Genomic DNA, 19,770 nt, shown 5'->3' with positions numbered 1-19,770 from the left:
AGTTACCTGTAGATCATCGATCAGCTTCAAGGGCGTTCCCCGGTAGTTCAAATTCAATCGTAATCCCCTGTCGTATCTCGTATGGTCACTACACCCGATGTATCATTTCTCGCTTTTCTATCAATGACATGCGTAGAAAAAAATTATACACGTCAATTTGGGCCTGATCCGCTCGATTCATCATATCGCAAACCGCATGGGCGGATGGACAGTTGATTCGAATCTGCCAGAGAAGAAGGAATGTAGCTGCTGGTTCGTTTTCCCAAGAAACGTTTAGTCTCGAGCTCTTACCACAAAATGGCGGGGAGGCGCATTTGCTAAACCTGAGTAGCATATCGAGCTAGCTATCCAATTGGTTGTACCGTAAACACATGGTTGTATGAAAAGCAGTTCAAGAATCATAATCAAGGAGATCTGGATAGCGCATAATATTCATTCCTGATTACTCCCTCAGCTGCCTCTGTCGATGGACGGTCTCGCGGATCGGTAGACCAGCATTGCTCAATAAACTGCCAATACTTCTCCAGGAGCACAGGATAACGAAGTCGGGAAGGCTTTTCCGACCTGGCTATGCATAGGACAATAGCTGCATCATTCGGCAGGTAATAATAGGGAATCTTGTTGGTGAGAACCTAACGGGAGTTAATGATATTACTGCACAATCGCAATTACAAAACGTACCTGTAAGATGATACCACCAAATGAATAAATATCGCTCTGTTCACTCGGACGAGTCAGAGATCCATCCTCCCGCTCTGGTACAAGTAGCTCAGGAGCCATCCATCGCATGTTTCCCTTGAGTGTGGATGTCCAGGAAGCCTGGGAGGCGCTTATAATCTCCGAATACATCAAGGAGAGGCCGAAGTCAGCAACACACGCAGTGCCATCGCCATGGATGAGCACATTAGGCTGGAGATCACATCTCAATCAAGCAGAAACCAACGAGAATGTTCGAACTTACACCAGTGAAGTCGCCATGGATGACGCTGTTAGCGTGAACTACGGGGAATGGTTATGACCCCTGGTCCAGCATCAAACCAACTAGCACGTACGATATTGGAGACCAGCTATAATATCCCTGAGCTGAGATTTCCATCAGTTTGTAGTCTCCACGAAATACGAGGGCCGCTTACAATCTGAAATCGTCTAACGAGAGTAAGATTTGCAAACTCACGTTCCAAATAGGACGACAGGTTTCCATTCTCCGCCCAAGGACTGACCAGCGCTATGAATGGGCCGAAGCCGTAAGTATAACCATAAATGGGGAGAATGTTTTTGTGCTTGAGGATGGCGCATATTCTGAGTTCGCGCGTTATCCTCTGGGAAGTGGCGACCTCTGATGTAAGTGACATTAAATGGAATTTTTCGGCAAGACTCTTACCTTGATCTTCTTCGTCTTCGCTGGACCAAGTTGATCGGCAGTGTTCACACGCAATGATTTCACTGCAACCTGCGCAATTGTCAATTTTGGACTGACGGAGAAACAGATTTCTGCCAACGAACTTTGATCAATCTCCTATCCATAGAATAGGTGCATTTCCAGATCTCTCCGAACCCGCCATGAGCAACAGGATATTCGTCGTCCTTGGTGATGTATGCCGTGAGATTTGGGAGCATCGCTTCAATGGGGGAACCACCAGACTCATCGTTACGAACTGGGAGAACTGTATCGGTGCGGGAAGGGGAGAGAAGGAGTTCACGAGGCTTCTGCACCATAGGTGTGATGGGTATTGGCGGGCTGCGGCGCACTGCAGGAGGACGACGAGTTGCATCAGGCTGTGATGATAACGATGGATGAGTGGTGTAATGAGTAAAAGAATGAGGCACATGCATTTAGTAGATCATTGAGGGTCAACTTTTTGCGTGCACTGGTCTATAATGGAATATTAGGACACTAACAGGTGTTTTCGGGGAATGCGTACACGGGCCTGAGCAAGCACATCGGGTGGAATATCGCATATGCAAATCTTGTGCCCATGGTTGTTCTTATCGTAAGTCGTGTAAGCTATTTTGCGCGAGTCGGGTGAGAGGACAAGGGTGAAAAGATTCTGATCGTTGAAGGAAGCGAGGAGTTGGCGGGACTCGAAGGCCCAGAGTTTGATGGTGTCGTCCCAAGAAGAGCTAGCGAGGAGAGTGTTATCGAATGAAAGTGCTAGACCTGTGACAAGCCCGGTGTGCCCTTCAAAGGGAGTTCCGAGAATCTCCAACGTCGATGCGTCAAACTCGTAAATTGTCTTGGCTTCGTGATCTTCTGGCGTGAAGTTGAATACGGCCAAGATTTTTTTGTTTTTGTTTGTCCATAAAATTGGCGCATACGTGTCACTCCCATCACTTTCTTTCCCTATGCTCGCATCCAAATGTCTGTTGTTGGATATCCCAGACCTCAAGGCACGTCCCGGAAACTGTGTTTATTGCGAGCTTCTTCGAATCCGTCGAGAGTCGAATTGCGCCCACCCAATCAACGCTGTCGAATGGACCGGCCACGAGTTCGCCGGTCTCCATGTTCCATATCCGCGCTGTAGAATCAGCTGACCCACTCGCCAGCAACTTACTGTCCGCGGATATATCAATGCAGGTGATCTCTTGTGAGTGGCCTTCGAATTCTTTCACAGTGCCCGTCTCAACCTCACAGACTTTCAGCTCCCCATCTCCACCAGCAGTAACAACCCATCGACTATCCCTTGATACCGCCACTGCCCATACCTCCTCGCAAACACCCCGAGCTTCCTCAAGCTCCTTACCCGCCTTCAGATCCCATTGCCGAGTAGTCCCGTCATCAGATCCGCTGATCATTCGCTGGCCATCAGGAAAGTAGGATATGGATTGAATCCGCCGTCCATGACCCTTCAAAGTCATTTTTGGTTTCAGAATCGATTTCATGGCGGCTGCCTCCGTCGATGTGGAAGCCATGTCTGCGTCTTCGCGAGAGAAGCTGTCAACTAGTCAAATCAGAGAGGTACTCTCTGGATGCGTTTGAATGTACGGTGCGCTCTCTTCGTGTGCTGTAGGTCTGATGTTGGTCGTTTTGAAGATTCCCGCTGGAACACTTGCGAGAGCAGTGTGCCTCTAACAGATCTGATCGTCAGTTGATCTACGCTGGAAGCTCAGATGAGAGTTACCAAGAGGATGAGAGAGGGAAGAATTCTGCAACGTGAGCACAGCAAGACGTGCTATTTCTTATATCTGCACAGGAACTTCGCTCATGGCTGTGAGTCCAGAAACTAGAGCGTCAATTTCTTGTTTATTTCCCACACGCCAGTGTTGCTGTGTGCTTGTGGGACTCTGGCGCGTCCAGATGACCCGAAAAATGTTTCATATGCTGTAGCATTTCATCTTTCCTCGTTGTTCACTCGTCATCATTGCAGTGTTGTGTGGGGACAGCGCGGGGATCACATCGTCTCGTCCCATACCCTCCATCGTTTTTGGCGCACGTCCAACCAAAGGTTTCTCTCTTTCCCACCGCCCCATGAACCCACATCACCTTTCAGCATCGTCCGTTTTTTCTTTGATCATGCCCTGATCACTCCGAGATCTTCAATGTTCCGATCGTTGAATGTCTCTCTAATGCTGCAATTCAAAAATGAAGCGCTTATCCCCAGAATTCGAATGTCAAGCGTTGCGAAAATAATCATCTAATGACCGTCACCTGAGACCCGGTCTCCAAGGCCACCGCTGTGAAACCTGGTGTACGACTTTTGACCTGACCCAACTCAGTGCAGAACGCTCACTGCAGTATGACATCATTAGCTTGGTACTCGCCTCGTAGAATCAGTCTCGACTATTTGTTGTAAATTTACAGATCTATTGACTACACAATCTCGTCGTTGATATGTGGACGTAGTCAGAATCGAGTCGGCATATTCGTTCTACACAGGACAACAAGTCAGAGACAAGCAAGCACGGTAAAAAGACACAAACGCTGCACATGCTAATTGTGATCGACTGCGATAATTCTCCACCTGTGCCACTTCTGACGCCGTGGAGTTACCCTGGATTCAACTGAGGGTTATTTTAGACGGCGTCGATGTCGACGTCATGTAGCATGCACTTCACTAATGCTGGGACAACAGGCCACCGACGTCAGAATGACAGATCTAAATGTGCACGACCACTCCAATGTATTTCATGTGAGCCACGTACTAATCAGGAAAGCAAATTCAGCATCAGATGGCGAAGTCGCATCGACTGCTCGATGCTATGAGATCGTGTCAACTCCTTAATGCTACGAGAGTGGTACCTGAGCATGCAAAGATAGAGAAAGGAAACCTGCTGAATACGAGCCAGGTGGAGATAATGGATTGCGCGACTCACCAGAGAAGACTTGCTCTGCACTCAACACGCCAGGGGTAGGTCTAGAAAGATAGCTGTGCTATCTTTTTCGCAAGGACACAGCTAACTCGTGGAAAGATCAGTATTGCTTTTGCAGGCAGGTCGAGGGGTACACCAGCCAGCATACACGATGGAAGGCACAACAGTCTGAGATGCCCTCTGTTTCTCTGTGCGTCCGTCGATGAACGATATCTGAATTATTTGCTGCGTTCGAAGCAGCAGCGGGTTGTGATTTGTGAGTAGTCCCAACGTTGATAATGATATTGGTCTTTGTAGATAATCGACTCACCCAAGAGTGCGTTGCCTGCTGCAGCCGATTATGATCATTCGTATTTGCGCTGGAAGTTCGGATGACGTTCAATACACTTCGTTGGTTATAATTAGCCTCCTCGACATTTAATATTGATTTTATTTTCTTTACCCTTGATGCTAGATAGTTCTGCACAGAAAGGCGAGTCAGACATGGGCAAGAGCAGTGATACGAAACAGAAATACAGGCCATGATGGTGAATGTTAGTTCCCCGAGGATTCTAATGTATTGACGCCCTGGAGTCAACCAAGAATTATTTGAGAGGAGAGGACGTCCACAGCGTCCACTGTGTGCTTCGCTAACGCTGGAAAGTTGAATCATATTTGTTGTGTGTACCCCAACAACAAGTAGACTCGACCCACCAGCGTCAGAGCGACAGTGATGCACATCACCTAAATACATTTTATGTCAGCTACTTACTGGCAATACATCAGCATCGGAAGGCGGAGTCACAACAACTGTTTGAGAGGTACTTGAAAAGAGAAGGGGAACGAGCAAAGAACGCCCTGACAAATTGTGCCTGTGCACCACTGACGCCGACAAATCAGGTCGAGTCCCCCAATTCACTAGCGCCAGAACGACAGGTCGAGGCGTACGAGATCACCTGGATATAGTTAATGGTATTCATGTAGGACGAGATGCGACACACACTTACTTGCAACTGACCAGAAGTGGAGTGGCATGCGCTTCGCTAGCGCTGGATAGTTGGTTTGGTGTTCCAGCACACCTGTGCATAAGAATCCCTCACGAACGCACAAACGACAGCTTGAGGCGTGCACGATCACCTAGATACATTTAATGTAAGCGTTGATGGTTAGTGTAGGACGACATACTTGTAAGCAACCGATCAGTATTGGTGGGCGCAGGCGGAGTAGCATCGTGGAAATCAGGGTCATAACAGCGGTATATGCCTCAGCATGCTGTATTCAAAGTCATGATACTGTCAACAAGGACCGTCAAATAAGAACGCCCTGACAGTGCTCAAGGTTAGCAGAGGATTGCAGAATCTGTCCCATCTGACCTTAGAACGTAAGGATCAACGCAACCGCATAGTGACGAGTAAAGCGTGCATAAGTGTGTTTCAAATCCAGCAATGATTTAAACCATCGCTATCTTCAAACACCCGAAATGCAAACAATATGCTCAGTAAAGTAGGAGCTGCGAGTAGGAAAATTGAGGCGATGGATCTTGCTCTGTGAGTCGGGCTGTGAGGGATGCATGATACGGAATACACGTTCAGTAACCAACTTGCAGCCTCAGAAAGAGCAGGATACGCGATCGCCCAGGTACACGCCCAGTTTTTGAAACATAGGCGTTAACTTGTTAGCAATTGGAAATAGGATCGGCGGGCAGAGGAGTGGCTCTTGAGAGTGCAGAACCGGGGAGAAGGGGAGTTGTTGAATGAACATTGACTCGACAACGAGGAGATCTGTGCTATTTGTTGTTATTTGGTAAATTGGTACGTACAGGTGCCAACGCCTAATTGCAACCGTTCTCCCTCAATATGTCTAGTACAAGGGTATAATATCGAGGCATTGTCCTAGCTGTATATAATTTGTACTAGAATTAAGAAATCGTCACAGATGTGATGTGAAATCCCAATCCAAATTATGTAAAAAAAATTCCATTAACTTGTCCCCCGAAACCGAATCCTCGGTGTCATCGAGATGCCCTGGAACCGCGTCCGACTCCAAAGTGTTGTAATCATCTTCCGATGATTTGCTTGAGACAGTATTTTCATCTTCGTCGACGGTGACGGGCGCCGCTGATGGGGTTGAAGCGACGGTGGGCTGAACCACGGTGGCAGGTGCGGCGCCAGGTCCTTGAGTGATCGTGTTGGCGTGTGCTAGGGCCTCAGCACAATACTCTAAATGACGCTTCACAGAACCCTCGCGACTTAACCTAGTGAGAGTCAACACATCAGTCTCAAAGACATATTTTAAAGTAGAGTACTACTCACTTCTTGTCACAGTATGGACATGGAAACCGACCGCGCCGGTTCAGGTGCTTGTTGGATGTCAGATGTTTCCGTATGCTAGCTCCCAGTATTTCCATCTGGCAGTGCAAGAGCGGGCATTTATACACGACTTCGCCGCTGCGATCGACGCGTTCCTGATGAAGCCACCTTCAGCATGATAGCGAGAACCAAAGAAATAAATTAGACTCACAAAATCGCGATATTTATAGTGAAAAACGCGGCGGTGCTGCGCCTGCTGCACCGAGTTCCCCTCATCTGTGCCTACTATAATATCTTCTAGAGGTCCTTGCTCCAACTGCTGGTCGTGAACCTGCAGCTGGGATTGTACCGTGGAGGGCGCAGACGAGGAAGACGGCGCTACACCCATAGCCTGGGGGCCTGGAATGTACCCGTCATAAGGTCGGGGAGGAGGCAAGGAGTGGCCGAAATTGGTTGGGAATGGAGGGGGATATATTGCAATTCCGTAGGCTGTGGGAGCCAGCAGAGGTGCCATGTGCTGGTGGATGTTTTGATACATTACAGGATGGTAAAGTCTCGTCCATGCGGGCTGGAGTAGAGGGTGGGGTGGAAGCTGAGGATGAGGGTGGGGTGGAAGCTGGAGATGAGGGTGGGGCGGAAGCTGGGGGTAGTACAGGCCTGCGATCGATCTTGGATCAATTTGATTCGCGTGTTGGTCCATATTCAATGACTAAGAATGCTCGAGATGAATTGTCAACAGCGCGATGCCCTAGCTCGTAGCAGTAAAATATAAATAACAACAGGTGAAATAAGTGTACAAGAATAATTCGTGATGCACAAGTTAGACGGTAGATGTGGAAGGCAAAATACGATGGATGTGGAAGAGGTGGAAAGGAACACGAGTGGCAGTATTTAAACTGGTGGGACACCTGCAACAAGCAGATCAAACATTTGACTTAAGTTACGGCACGTCGGGTCTTGGATGCGTTTCTTCCTTTTGCTTGTTGTGGTCCACACCTTTGCACAGACTAGGCGGCATAGTGAGTACAGCTCGATTTTATGCAAAGAAATACATCCACAGACCTTTCACATGTGCACATTTTGTCAACGGACAATCTTACGACACAGGCCACCCAGATATTCCCCGACCTGGCTGGGAGATCTTCGATCAGGTGGATTGTCGAGAAGAGTGTAGTAAGTCGTTTATGATCACACATTAAACGTGAAGCGCTGGATCTCGATTTTGGATTACTTTCCCTTGGCTGGGTATGTTCTTCGTGCATCTGAACCTGTCGGTCGTTTTCTCAAGATGTCGCCGACAGTTGCCATCCAAAATTACACACTCAAAATCTGATTGACAAAGCTCATCAACATAAATGCATTGGACAAGAGATCGCATGCTTATTGACACTAACGAAAAATATGTTTCTCCAACCACTAACGCATCTGTCCACCGCGCTCAAGTCACACTGCGTCTCCAGGCTGCCAGGTCCACACGGACATCGAATGAGATCTCCGCGCATTAAGAACTCCTCTCTTCTCTATCACAGAACAGTTGGTCATGGGCCTTTTAAATCAGCACCTCACATGACAGTTTGGCACCTGCTCTCCGCGTCCATAAACGTGCTGCGTGTAGTGAAACATGTCAGATCACGTCAAGGGACCATGCGATCAAAGGTCAAGGTGAGAGACGCACCATCCAGTCAAGCGCGACAACTAACCCAGTCTCATGAATTGCCTCGTAGATGTATAAGGTCGCCACGCGCCTGCGGGAATTTTGTGAGTGCTGGTCCTCGACATTTGATTTGACTTGGAAGAAATTTGTATAGGTGTCTGCCCGCCGTAGGCTTGGGCATTACTACGATGGATCAAAGCGTCTATATTCAAGTAAAAAAAGAACCAGCACAGTATAAAGGGCCCAAACAAGTTGGCATGTTTCTTTCCCGCGTGTGACGCACTTTGCAGTGCACGCAATTTCTGGATGCATGAAGAATGATGTGCACTTTAGTGCATGTTCTCGCACCCTCAAAACGCCATCAAAGGGGTTTTCAACGCGCACCAGGTCACCAAAAGAGCGCGGACAAGACGACCGACTGCATTTCTCTCCGTCCAAAAGGGCACCGACTGATGGACTTGAAATCAAAATACTCACGAATGCTTCCACGTTAGGTGCAGCGCTCAGGCACATAGGGCGGTCCCATTGCTCGCTTTTTCAACCACCTAACTAATGCATCGGCATCGGCATCAGCGCCTGCGCCCTTCCCCTCCCACAAGAAAAAACCAACTTACTGATCAGCCTTGCGGACAATACAAGCAATACGGCCTTGTCCACGTCTCGCAACCCAAGATCCAGTCAGACTTGCAAGGACGAAGTCTAAGGATGGAGCAAGGAATTCAAGTTAAGGACAAAGGGGAATTCCGCGGGTATGAGACACGATTTTCTGTCGTGGGCCGGACCCAAGCCCAAGGACCGTCGAAAGGACCAAACAAGTACTGTGACCTAAGAGGTCTGGTACTTCGTACCATGAGAAGTTGCACGTGCAGCTGTACCTCCCGGCACTGCGAGGTGTCAGGGCATGATCACCCATGGCCAGCTAGTAGCAACAGCGAAGCGATGAGGTGGTAAAATCGGTGCGTAACGATTCAGACTGAAAGATCGTAACTTCTCCTCAAACACCCGAACTTCCGTGCAGGCTTTCGCCTGTGTTTGACATTATTTGGTACACAGTGTTGAACTCTTTTCTTTTACTTAGCTTCCAGCTCATGTATATATCGGTATCGGTCCCTTCCCTCGATGTTCGTTTCGCGATTTCCATCAGTACTAGTAACACGCAGATGCCCTCGCCGACCCACATCAACCTCCCGACGCGCATTCACCACACCGCCACCACAACTCCATTATACGTGCCATAGGTCACGCCTCATGACATCTCAAACCTGGACACATCTTGCCGCACCCCAACGATGACGACGACGATAACGCCCTGTGAGGCTGCTGCTGCGGAGAGAGCCGTGGAGGTAGAGTTGGACTTCTGATGGGTGGTGCTATAAGGGTACGTGTATTTTCCCTTATTCAAAGGCTCATTTCACAACACAGGTGTCAAACGCGTGTGCCTCTGCGCAGATTTGACCAATATTTTCAGGTCCCCACTATATCGCGCCTACCTCCAATTCGCCCCGCAGGCCATAACTCGGGTGCTTTCATATACGCATTCATGTGAAGACGCAAGCGTTGACCGCCGTGACGTCATTTCAACTCACAATTTTCAGTCCCAATCTGCCCCACTACCACCTGTTTTCCGGTCATCGGCTGCTCCCACTACTGTCACACTACCTATTAACTTGGCGGCCTCTTCGTCCGGCTCGTTCGTTATGGCCCATTATCGATGTTACTCTTGCACAGGGTAAAGAGCTACGCTTAGTTACTTTTTCTTGTCCACAATCACAATCTACAGAAGCACAGATTAAGGCCGAACATGGAAGCAGCTGTTTGTTCTTTTTGAGGTACCTGTATCTAGATCACCTTCAAGGGCGTTCCCTGGGTGTTCAATTTTAATTGTAATCTCTTGCCGTGTCTCGTAAGGTCAATACATCTGATGCATTACTTCTCGCAGTTCTATCAATGACACGCGTGTCATAACACCCATCCCCAGAATTCGAAAGTCAAGAGATACGAAAATTATCATGTAATGACCGTCACCTGAGACCCGCTCTCCAAGGCCACTGCGTTGTCAAACGCGCGTGCTTCTGCGCAGAATTGACCAATTCTTTCAGGTTCCCCGCTACGTCGCGCCTACCTCCAATTTTCCCTCGTTCGACGCATGGAATTAATCGGGTGCATTCATATATGTATTCATGGGAGGATGCGGCGTTGAATGCCGTGACCTCATTTTCACTTACGTTCTCAGTCTCAATCTGCGCCACCACCGCCTGGTTTCCGGTCGTCTGCTGCTCCCACTACTGTCACACCACCTATCAACCTCGTGGTCTCTTCATGCGGATCATGCATGATGGCCTATTCTCGATTTTCCTATTGCACAGGGTAATGAGCTACTCTCAGTTGCTTTTTCTTGTCCAAAACTACCATTTACAGGAACGCAGATTAATGTTGAAGATGGAAGTAGCCACTTGTACTTTGCGAGTTACCTGTGGATCATCGATCAGCTTTCAAGGGCGTTCCCCGGTACCTCAAATTCAATCGTAGTCCCTTACCACGATGTATTACTTCTTGCTGTTCTATCAATGACATCATTGTGAGAACTTGTACACGTTGATATGGAATGGAATGTTGATGTCTGATGCACTCGATTCATTACATAGCAATAGTATCATCTGAGTTTAGCGAAGGTATACCGCATGGGCGGATGCGCCGTTCATTCGAAACTGCTAGAGAAGAAACAATGTAGCTGCTGGTTCGTTTTCCACAGAAAAAAATTAGTCTTGAGTTCTTGCTACAAAATGACGGGGGGCATCAACTTGCTGAGGATATGTCGGATCTGTCTCGTTCATGTCCTGGATTCCGGGATCAAATTATCAACGATGAAACGAGATCTAGATATACGAACAACATATCCACGTTCATAGAACACTGAATGCGAGGAGTGACAGGTAATCTACACTACGCGGGGATGTCTAGACAGAAACAATACCGGTCGCTTCCATGCATCCCAGTATTAAGTGAAGGGGGAACGTAGCCTTCATCACGGGATATATTCATCGTCAGCGCGGGGAGCACCTGCTGCAGCGTTGCGCAGTGATTCAATGCATGAGACGTGACAGTAGTAAAAATGAATCAAACACACCAATTTTCCTGGCGTGAAAGGGACATCAACGATAGGTGGCAGTGTATGACCTGAACGAACAAGCCACCAGGTTGATATATTGCGTAGGCGAGTAGCGAAGGGGGCGGGCGGGGTGGCAGACAATCTGGTGGTTGGTAGTGGTTGAGGCTGAATGAAACGTGAGCCACAATGAGTAGCCCATATAGCAATTTTTGTAGGTACTTGACTCACCTAAGAGTGCATTGCCTGCTGCAGCCCGTTCGGATCATTCGTTCATTCGCGCTGGAAGTTCGAATGAGGCTGGGTACACTTTGTCCTCTATAATCAGGCTCCCCGACAGTAATATCGATTACCTTTGCTTTTCCCTCGATGGGCTAGATCATTCTGCACAGAAAGGCAGGTCAGAGATGAACAAGCGCAGTGAGACAGAACAGAGATACAGGTCATAGTGGTCGATGTTAGTTCTCCGATCATTCTAATGTCTGACGCCCTGGAGTAAACCAAGAATTAGTAGAGGACATCCACACCATCCATTGTGTGCTTCGCTAACGCTGGCAAGTTGAATCATAGTTGTTGTGTATATTCCAACAACAGGTTGATTCAACCCACCAGCGTCAGAACGACAGATATGCACATTACCCAGATATTTTTATGTTTAAGTGAACTACTTACATATTGGCAATGCATCGGAAGGCGGAGTCACAACAACTGTTTGAAAGGCGCTTCAGCGTACAAAAAAGAGAAGGGGCCAGCGAAGACGGGTACCTTGGCAGGTAGATGGTAGACTGTGCGTCCGGGTCATAAATTGTGCATGTGCACCACTGGCACCGACGGGTCAGGTCGAGTCCCCCAACCCACTACCACCAGAACGACAGGCTGAGGCGTGCGAAATCACCTGGATATATTTCATGGCGTTCGTTTATAATGAGATGCGGCACGCACTTACTTAAAACTGACCAGCGGTGGAGTGGCATGCACTTCCATAGCGCTGGCTAGTCGGATTGGGTTTCCAGTGCATTTGCGCATGAAAATCCCTCACCAACCAAAAACGACAACGTGAGGCGTGCACCATCACCTAGATACATTTAATATAAGCAATAATTTAAAATGTGGCACGACGTACTTGTGTGCAATCAATCAGCGTCAGCGACGGCAGGCAGAGTAACATCACTCAAAATACTGATCAGGGTTATGACAGCGGTATATGCCTGAGCAGGCTGTATCCAACGTCGGGATAATGCCAGCAAGGACCACCGAACAAGACTGCCTTGTCAGTGTTCAAAGTTAGCAGAGGATCACAGAATCTCGCCCATCTGACCTTAGACGCAAGGACAGGAGCAACAGCATGGCGACAAGGAAAGACAACAAGTTCACATTGGTGTGTTTAAGGTCTAGCGATAATTTAAACCATCGCTATCTTCCAACACCCCAACGCAAACGATATGCCCAAAGAAGTAGGAGCTGTGAGCAGGCGAGGGATCTTGCTCTGCAGGTTGGGCTGTGAGAGATGCATTATACAGAATAGAATTCCAGCAGCTCAACTTGTCAGCGTTAGAATGAGCGGTATACGCGACCGCCCAGGTACAACTACAGCTTTTCAAACATGGGCGTGAAATTGTTAGCGAAAATAGGATGGGCGGGAAGAGCAGTGGCTCTTGAGAGTGTAGAAGGGAACCCGGGAAACCACTGAATAAGGAGGTCTGCTATAAGTGAACGAAATCTCGGTGGCATGGTCTCAAGACGGATAACGTACTCACGACACCCGCGGAGGCGACACCTCCCCTGTCTGACCATGGAAATTTAAAGGTCATCTGGGGAGAAAGAAGAAAGAACTTGGCATCGGCCCATGTATGCGTCGGTGAAGTGATTTTTGATACGAGTGCTTGAATCAGTGTGGAAGGGTGGTATGTCGAGATTGAGAGATTAAATGAGTTGACATGGTACTTGTAACTTTGGAACACAGTGCACACGCAAAGAGGCATCGACAAACTTCGAGTCAGTGTAGAAGATAAACCCAAGCTACTGAAGATCGTTTGGCAATGAGAGAGTGAGTTGGCTGACGGCAAGAAAACATGTTGCCGCATCGTTGAAATGAACATTGAAAGCAGAGACACAGCATGGAGTTAAAGCAGTTCATGGTGGAAAACAAGATTATTGTCGAGTCCAAAAATCGACGAGCTGCGTGATGTACGATGCTTGAATCAGGATTCAGTATATCAATGATCGTTGCGATAAACTGGCATGTCCAAGTTCTTTGGACTACTTTGTACTGATAATTATGTAATCCTTATCGGTTTCCCCCCGCATTATTTATTGTCTGAAAAAAAAAGAAATTCTGGATCGGTGAGAATTATTTAATTATTGTACTACGCGATTCTGTTTGGATTCTGTGCAGATCCCATCACTGTATCTTGACCACAGAATCGCGAAATGACGACGTGGTACATAGCCATATGTGGTATGTCTCTGCTCTACAGCTATTGATATTGAAATAGCTGTGCACTGCTTACAAGTACACATTCCCTACTACGTACGGCGAGTACATAACATCTAAGTTTGTCCTCCGCCATGCCCAAATTGTATCTTCCTTTCCTTCTCCTCATCACGGACTTGACTTCACCTGACGAAGGTCATTGAATACCAGTCCAGGCCCTTAACATCATTTTGCCCGACCGTCATCTGCTATTTTAGCTGGTACGTTTGACTCTGCATATTGAGCATATCAGCCTTCGGCCTCGCTTACCAGTGATCAGTCTATAAATGTTTAGCGACATTCCTTCTAAGCCTGAAGGCGTTCAAAGGGCACTCCTTATCGGTGTGGCGAAAGTAAAAGGTTTCGCCACCATCTCTCAAGCGTACATAGATGTGACGAGGATGAGAGACTTCCTTGTGAAGTGTACGTGTGTTTTATGATTGAATACTTCATTGACTTCATTTACTGCCGCAGCTCGTGGCTACCAACTTGAAAACATCGTCATTATGATGCACAATAAGAGTGTTCCACAAAATTTATATCCTAACACAGCGAATCTGGTGAGCGCCTAAAGTGCATGTTTTCTGTAGGTTATCTGATTGTCGAGCGCAGCTGCGTGAGATGGACAATATCGTCAAACTTACATCTCAACACGATCGGATTTTCTTCTATTGTAAGCCAGCTCTTGCGTTGCTGTGACGCAAGTGTTCATATTTTCTGGCGCTAATAATCCATCAGACAGCGGTCATGGCGATCAAGTGCCTTGTAGACATAACACTGAACCCGACAAATTGGATGAAGGTAGTGTCCAAGTCTCGTTCCTTTGTCCTGTGTTAATTTCTTCGATATAGCTATCCTCACCTACACGGGGAAGCGCATAATCGATAATGTAAGCTCCATGTCTTGGATTATTATCTGATTCATCGTGCTGATCGATCCGAAGGTTTTGAAAGAACACCTCGTCGATCCATTGCCTCAAGGCGCCAAATTTTTCGTTCGTATCATGATTTCTCAAGTGCTAGTGCTGACAATGTTGTCCTCTAAACAGGCGCTTTGTGATTGTTGCCACTCACACACAGTGCTGGGTACGTAGGACCATAGTTCGTGTTCGTTTTCGCACTAATACGATTATCAAAGATTTGGATCATTACAACTGCAACGGGTTAAAAGGTGAGAGCTATATTTTATGGTGTTTCCAAGTTGATGTTGATTATTTCAGGTGGGTATTTTGTTGCTCTGGTCGTCACACTTGAAATGTTTGCTACATAGGCAAGAAGCCCGATGCCGCCATCTTGAAGGATAGCTGCGAGGATCGGCTCTCGTCAGAGGATGATTCTCAATCAAGGAATGTATCATCGGCAACGGACGGCGTGTATTTTCCCGCCCTCCTCAGAGCGCTTTCTCCTGAACCAGATCCGCCTCTATGTACATTTGACTGTCCTATGACGCCCCCCGAGAACAGAGTCAAGGCCCACGTCGTGCGTGTTCTCTCTCTTACTGATGTCTTCAGAAAAATATGAACTTAACTCCTTCAAGGTTTCCTTGTCTGCATGCAGGGACAATGAGGTAGCATATGATGACAACGCCACGGGTGGAACTGTGTCGAAGGTACTAGTAGTGCTTGGTATTCTAAGAATTTCCAATCTGACTGATGGCGGCTTAGTTCTTCATCGAGTACCTTGGTGAGAGGCATATTTAGCGAAACAGATATATAGAACTTATCCTATTTAGAGGGCAATCACAAGCCTTCTTATTACGATCTACTCTCCAACATACAGTAGGCGGCACTTTCCTGTCCTGGGACGCTCTGACCAGCACCTCACAGGCAAAAGGTCGATGGCATAACTCGCAAACGCACGCCGACGACAAATACTAGAGGCGAACCGCATAACCCCGCACTACATCTGCAGAAAGGATCGGGAAATGAAGTTGAAACCGACGATCGGTGCACATGCGAACACCGCCATGGTCGTAGCGATGATGGGAACTCTCAGCAGCTTTCGGTGTGTTTAATGTCCCTTTATTTCAAGTTCGTCATATTCATTTTGTTTTCGTGTAGTACGCCAGTCACTACCGCCTAGTGAGCGTAATAATGTGCCTTGCATCGAGTCTCATGTTCATGTTTATGTGATTCAGGATATGTCGCAGATCGTCGAATTATGAAGGCTGGCGATATTCTTTGGCCGAGCGATCACGCCGGTTTCTGATGTTTTGAATGTACCTGAGAAGACCTTTACGAGCGACTCCCTTCATACCCTTGCTTCGAGAAAACATCACTATCTATAGCTTATGATATCCATCATTAGGAAGGTCACAATCGGGTGCACTGGGCGCGCCAGGGCTGCGGGAGGCTGCGCTGGGCAAGGGGAAACAGGAGGCCGAGTTAGATATTACGACACTCGGTCATTGGGGCAGCAGACGTCGAGGATGGGTGTTGCAACGTTGAAGCTTTTTTTTGGGTTTTTTGGGGATCCTTGATTATTTTCTGTTGTGTCTGAGCCTATGGCGGACGCATTAGTGCTCGTTTTGTATGTATCTTATCCGTGACTGACCGAGGTTCCTGTGCTAGAGCGTCAATCTCATTTCTATTTCCCACTTTTGCCGTGTGCTCGCAAGCCCCTGGCGTATCTGGATGGCCCGATACTCTAGTACTCAACCTTTTGCGTTGCTTGCTCTTCGTTGTAGTTTCGCTTTGGACGCCAGCGAATGCATGAACAGTTGCTATTAACATTGAACCAGCCTTGACCGTGTGTCGTGCTATTGTAGTGCATTGCACATATTAACTGTTCAAACCACATGTGGTCTCCTGCAGGCGTTGATATCAGGACGCAGGCCCTCATATCTCCCGGAGAGAATGCAGCCGCTAATTGACATTGCAGAGAAACTAGTCAGATATGGAAGAGTTCATTACATGTAAATACCACAGCCCAGCCCCCATCGCCCTTACAGATCATAATGCATCCACCGCACAGTCAAGGATGAGAAGATGGAATCGCACCCAATATGAGGAAGCTTGAATGGGAACAGCTGGATAAGCCAGTCCAGGCATCAATGGCAGCATTTGGAGGTCGTTATCGGCAGTGAAAGATGTATAGACTGCATGAGAACGTCACAAAGGGTATAGCATGTCCGTCGCTGGTGCTGGCGAAGTTGGTTCGGGCGTCCTGTTTGATGTCATCATAATAGAAATACCACTTCGAATAAGAAGCTTCAGAATGACAGCCTGAAGTATGCGCTACCACAGGCTTCTTGTGCGAGCGCGACCTAGAATGTTGTGATGCGATGTCGATGATATTTATTATCCACGAAACGGGCGCACTCACCTCCGCAGTTCTTTTCCTAGCTCCAGTTTTGAGTTGTTGGAAATTGAAGCGATATGAAAATTGAGGAATTCGCGTCGATCTACAAATCAGCAGTGATCGGTTGGTACACCATCATGATCATACACGAAGGCACAAGAATCTGGATGAATCTGTTTCTTGTTGATGAATAAGAACAAACTACTGCCAAAGGAGGTGCGTTGGTGAATAGCCATTAGAGGCCGCTTCATTCACCAAGGCACCTCCTTAGCAGGACTGCGCACAGGAAGAGACGGAGAACATCCACGTACGTGGCATCTGCGACTATCTGAATATCCGGCTAACTCCGCTACAACTGCCAATCACAGCCACTGAGCACGTGCCCTAGCGGCCCCTATCTCTGATGGGGGAGTAAATACCTCCTACTATCAGGGATTCACATGTTCCTCCATGAGGATTTGATTCTAGCGATGAGGGTCGACGACCGTAAATCACGGCTGTTGCTATCGTGAATCAGAAAGAGGGCTGTGGTACATCAGCCTTGTGTATTTCGTGTATTTCTGCAAATCTGTAAGGCTGTAGCACAACAACCTTGTACATTTCCGAATTCACCCCGTGACATGCCTTGGACGAGGCTTGCAAGGCCCTCCAGCTAGGCCGCCAGATGCTGGAAAGAAGCCTACCGTTCTCTGGCTCTTTCATTATGTATCAAATTCATATGATCAAGACGTATTTACGTCGGGTCAGAGCGTTAGGATGAAATGGCAACGATTAAAAACGCCCTAGATTCCGATAGTAACACCTTGAGGATAGATTTGGCGCGAGTGATCAAATGCTTCGGGCATCTGATGGGCTGCTTATGAATGCATTGGTGTGTTGTACAAGTCTATAGATACACGGTTGCATGATTGTCACATCCTGGAATCTATTCCCAGTCCACACTATTTGCAAATTCTTCCAATAAATCGTCTCCCGAAGGCGAGTCGTTAGTTTCAGGTCCAACAGCGGCAGGCCCTTTGGGACAAGTCTTCAAATGACGGTTCAAAGAGTCTGAGCGACTATAACTAGTAAGAATCAATATATCAGCCCTAGTGACATTGAAAGACGTGTGGTACTTACTCGCCATCACAAAATGAGCATGTAAATTGACCGTCGCTCTCATTGTGCGTATTCGATCCTCCGATATGATTCCGTATGCTGCCTTTTTTCATCGGACGTACGCCTGCACACTGCGGACGGGAACATTTATACTTGACCTCGCCATCCTCCAAGACCGGTGTCTGATGAAACAGCCATCAGTGGGATAGCCAGAACTAAATAAATAAATTCGACTCACAAAGTCGGGAGGTATACCATGGTACACTCGTGGGCGTTTCGTACGAGTCTCTCGTCCGACGGCATCATCATCCACCGCCTTGCGCTTCCCTACTCGCGCTTGCTGCATGGGTCCCTGCTCGAGGTGTTGGACATCGATGGATTGTACCGTAGAGGGTACGGATTGGTAGTGATACTGCGCTACGCCCACAGCCTGGGGGCCAGGGGCATACGCGCCATAAGGTAGGGGAGGAAGGAAGGAGTAGCCGTACGGTGGCCCCGAGACCATATGAGGCTGGGGGAATTGGGTTGGAAATGGAAGGGGAACACCTATGGGCCACATCATATGTTGCATGACGCGAGGCACGCCAGCACTAGACACCGTATTCGCAATTCCGTAGGCTGTGGAAGCCGGCACAGGTGCAATGAGCTGACATGGGTATATAGGATGGTAAAGTCCAAAGCGCTGGTGCTGGGGTAGAGGGTGGGGGTGGGGTGGAAGCTGAGGATAATGGTGGGGTGGAAGCTGAGGATAATGGTGGGGTGGAAGCTGAGGGTGAGGGTGGGGCGGAAGCTGAGGGTGAGGGTGGGGTGGAAGCTGGGGGTGGGGCAGGCCTGCGATCCCACTTTGGTCAATTTGATTCGCATGTTGGTCCATATTCAATGACTGAAAATGCTTGAAATAGCTTGTGGACTGGGCGAGGATCTAGCTCGTAGCAGTATAAGATAACTAACAACAGGTGAAGCAAGTGTACAAGAGAAACTCACGGTGCACAAGTTAGATGGTAGATGTGGAAAGCAAAATACGATGGATGTGGAAGAGATGGACAGGGATACAAGTGGCAGTATTTAAACTCGTGGGACACCTGCAACAAGCAGATCAAGGATTTGGCTTACGTTGCGGCGCGTCGGGTCTTGGACGCGTTCCTTCCTTTTGCGTCTTGTCGTCCACACCTTTGCACAGACTAAGCGGCATAGTGAGCACAGCTTAATTGTATACAAAGGAATGCATCCACAGACCTTTCACATGTGCACATTTTGTCAACGGACAATCTTACGACACAGGCCATCCAGATAACCTGGCTGGGGGATCTTCGATCAGGGGGATTGTCAAGAAGAGTGCAGTAAGTCATTTATGATCAAACATTAAACGCGAAGCGCTGGATCTCGATTTTAGATTACTTTCCCTCAGCTGGGTATATTCTTCGTGCGTATGAACCTGTCGGTCGTTTTCTCAAGATGTCGCCGACAGTCATTGCCATTCAAAATTACACACTTAATATCTAATTGACAAAGTTTATCAACATAAATGCATTGGACAAGAGATC

At 47.9% G+C, this 19,770-nt stretch overlaps 5 protein-coding genes across 5 annotated transcripts; 1 reads left to right on the top strand and 4 right to left on the bottom strand.

Moving 5' to 3' along the window:
* Positions 1 to 404: 404 nt before the first annotated feature.
* On the bottom strand, positions 405 to 1,352 carry DEU56DRAFT_748294 (kinase-like protein; the record flags this gene model as incomplete). Its single annotated transcript, XM_041349342.1, has 5 exons — positions 405 to 632; positions 682 to 909; positions 962 to 999; positions 1,053 to 1,083; positions 1,134 to 1,352. 5 exons carry the CDS (start codon positions 1,350 to 1,352, stop codon positions 405 to 407), a joined length of 744 nt encoding a protein of 247 aa, XP_041201835.1.
* Positions 1,353 to 4,828: 3,476 nt separating this feature from the next.
* On the bottom strand, positions 4,829 to 5,612 carry DEU56DRAFT_840043 (uncharacterized protein). Its single transcript, XM_041354935.1, has 3 exons — positions 5,473 to 5,612; positions 5,306 to 5,424; positions 4,829 to 5,169 (listed from the first exon to the last, which is right to left on the bottom strand). Exons 1-3 carry the CDS (start codon positions 5,533 to 5,535, stop codon positions 5,070 to 5,072), a joined length of 282 nt encoding a protein of 93 aa, XP_041201834.1. The 5' UTR covers positions 5,536 to 5,612; the 3' UTR covers positions 4,829 to 5,069.
* Positions 5,613 to 5,913: 301 nt separating this feature from the next.
* DEU56DRAFT_905158 (uncharacterized protein) lies at positions 5,914 to 7,134 on the bottom strand (the record flags this gene model as incomplete). Its single annotated transcript, XM_041356701.1, has 5 exons — positions 5,914 to 6,068; positions 6,107 to 6,147; positions 6,272 to 6,541; positions 6,600 to 6,751; positions 6,808 to 7,134. Coding segments are annotated over 5 exons (945 nt in total), but the record flags the coding sequence as incomplete, so codon positions are not given.
* A 6,833-nt stretch (positions 7,135 to 13,967) lies between these two features.
* On the top strand, positions 13,968 to 15,177 carry DEU56DRAFT_164911 (caspase domain-containing protein). The gene is made up of 9 exons (XM_041344848.1): positions 13,968 to 14,050; positions 14,110 to 14,252; positions 14,304 to 14,389; positions 14,442 to 14,502; positions 14,568 to 14,630; positions 14,681 to 14,718; positions 14,773 to 14,823; positions 14,878 to 14,914; positions 14,967 to 15,177. The coding sequence occupies exons 2-9, from the start codon at positions 14,117 to 14,119 to the stop codon at positions 15,080 to 15,082; spliced, it is 588 nt and encodes a 195-aa protein (XP_041201832.1). The 5' UTR covers positions 13,968 to 14,050; positions 14,110 to 14,116; the 3' UTR covers positions 15,083 to 15,177.
* Positions 15,178 to 17,977: 2,800 nt separating this feature from the next.
* Positions 17,978 to 19,363, bottom strand: DEU56DRAFT_164806 (uncharacterized protein). Its single transcript, XM_041344847.1, has 4 exons — positions 19,211 to 19,363; positions 18,465 to 19,148; positions 18,248 to 18,408; positions 17,978 to 18,192 (listed from the first exon to the last, which is right to left on the bottom strand). Exons 2-4 carry the CDS (start codon positions 19,098 to 19,100, stop codon positions 18,054 to 18,056), a joined length of 936 nt encoding a protein of 311 aa, XP_041201831.1. The 5' UTR covers positions 19,101 to 19,148; positions 19,211 to 19,363; the 3' UTR covers positions 17,978 to 18,053.
* Between the last annotated feature and the right edge of the window lie 407 nt (positions 19,364 to 19,770).

The sequence above is a fragment of the Suillus clintonianus genome, assembly GCF_016758775.1.
Source record: "Suillus clintonianus strain FC179 chromosome Unknown DEU56scaffold_158, whole genome shotgun sequence".
NCBI classification, from domain to species: Eukaryota; Fungi; Basidiomycota; class Agaricomycetes; order Boletales; family Suillaceae; genus Suillus; species Suillus clintonianus.
The sequence above is the reverse complement of the archived record's forward strand: the minus strand, read 5'-3'. Positions and strand labels throughout refer to the sequence as shown.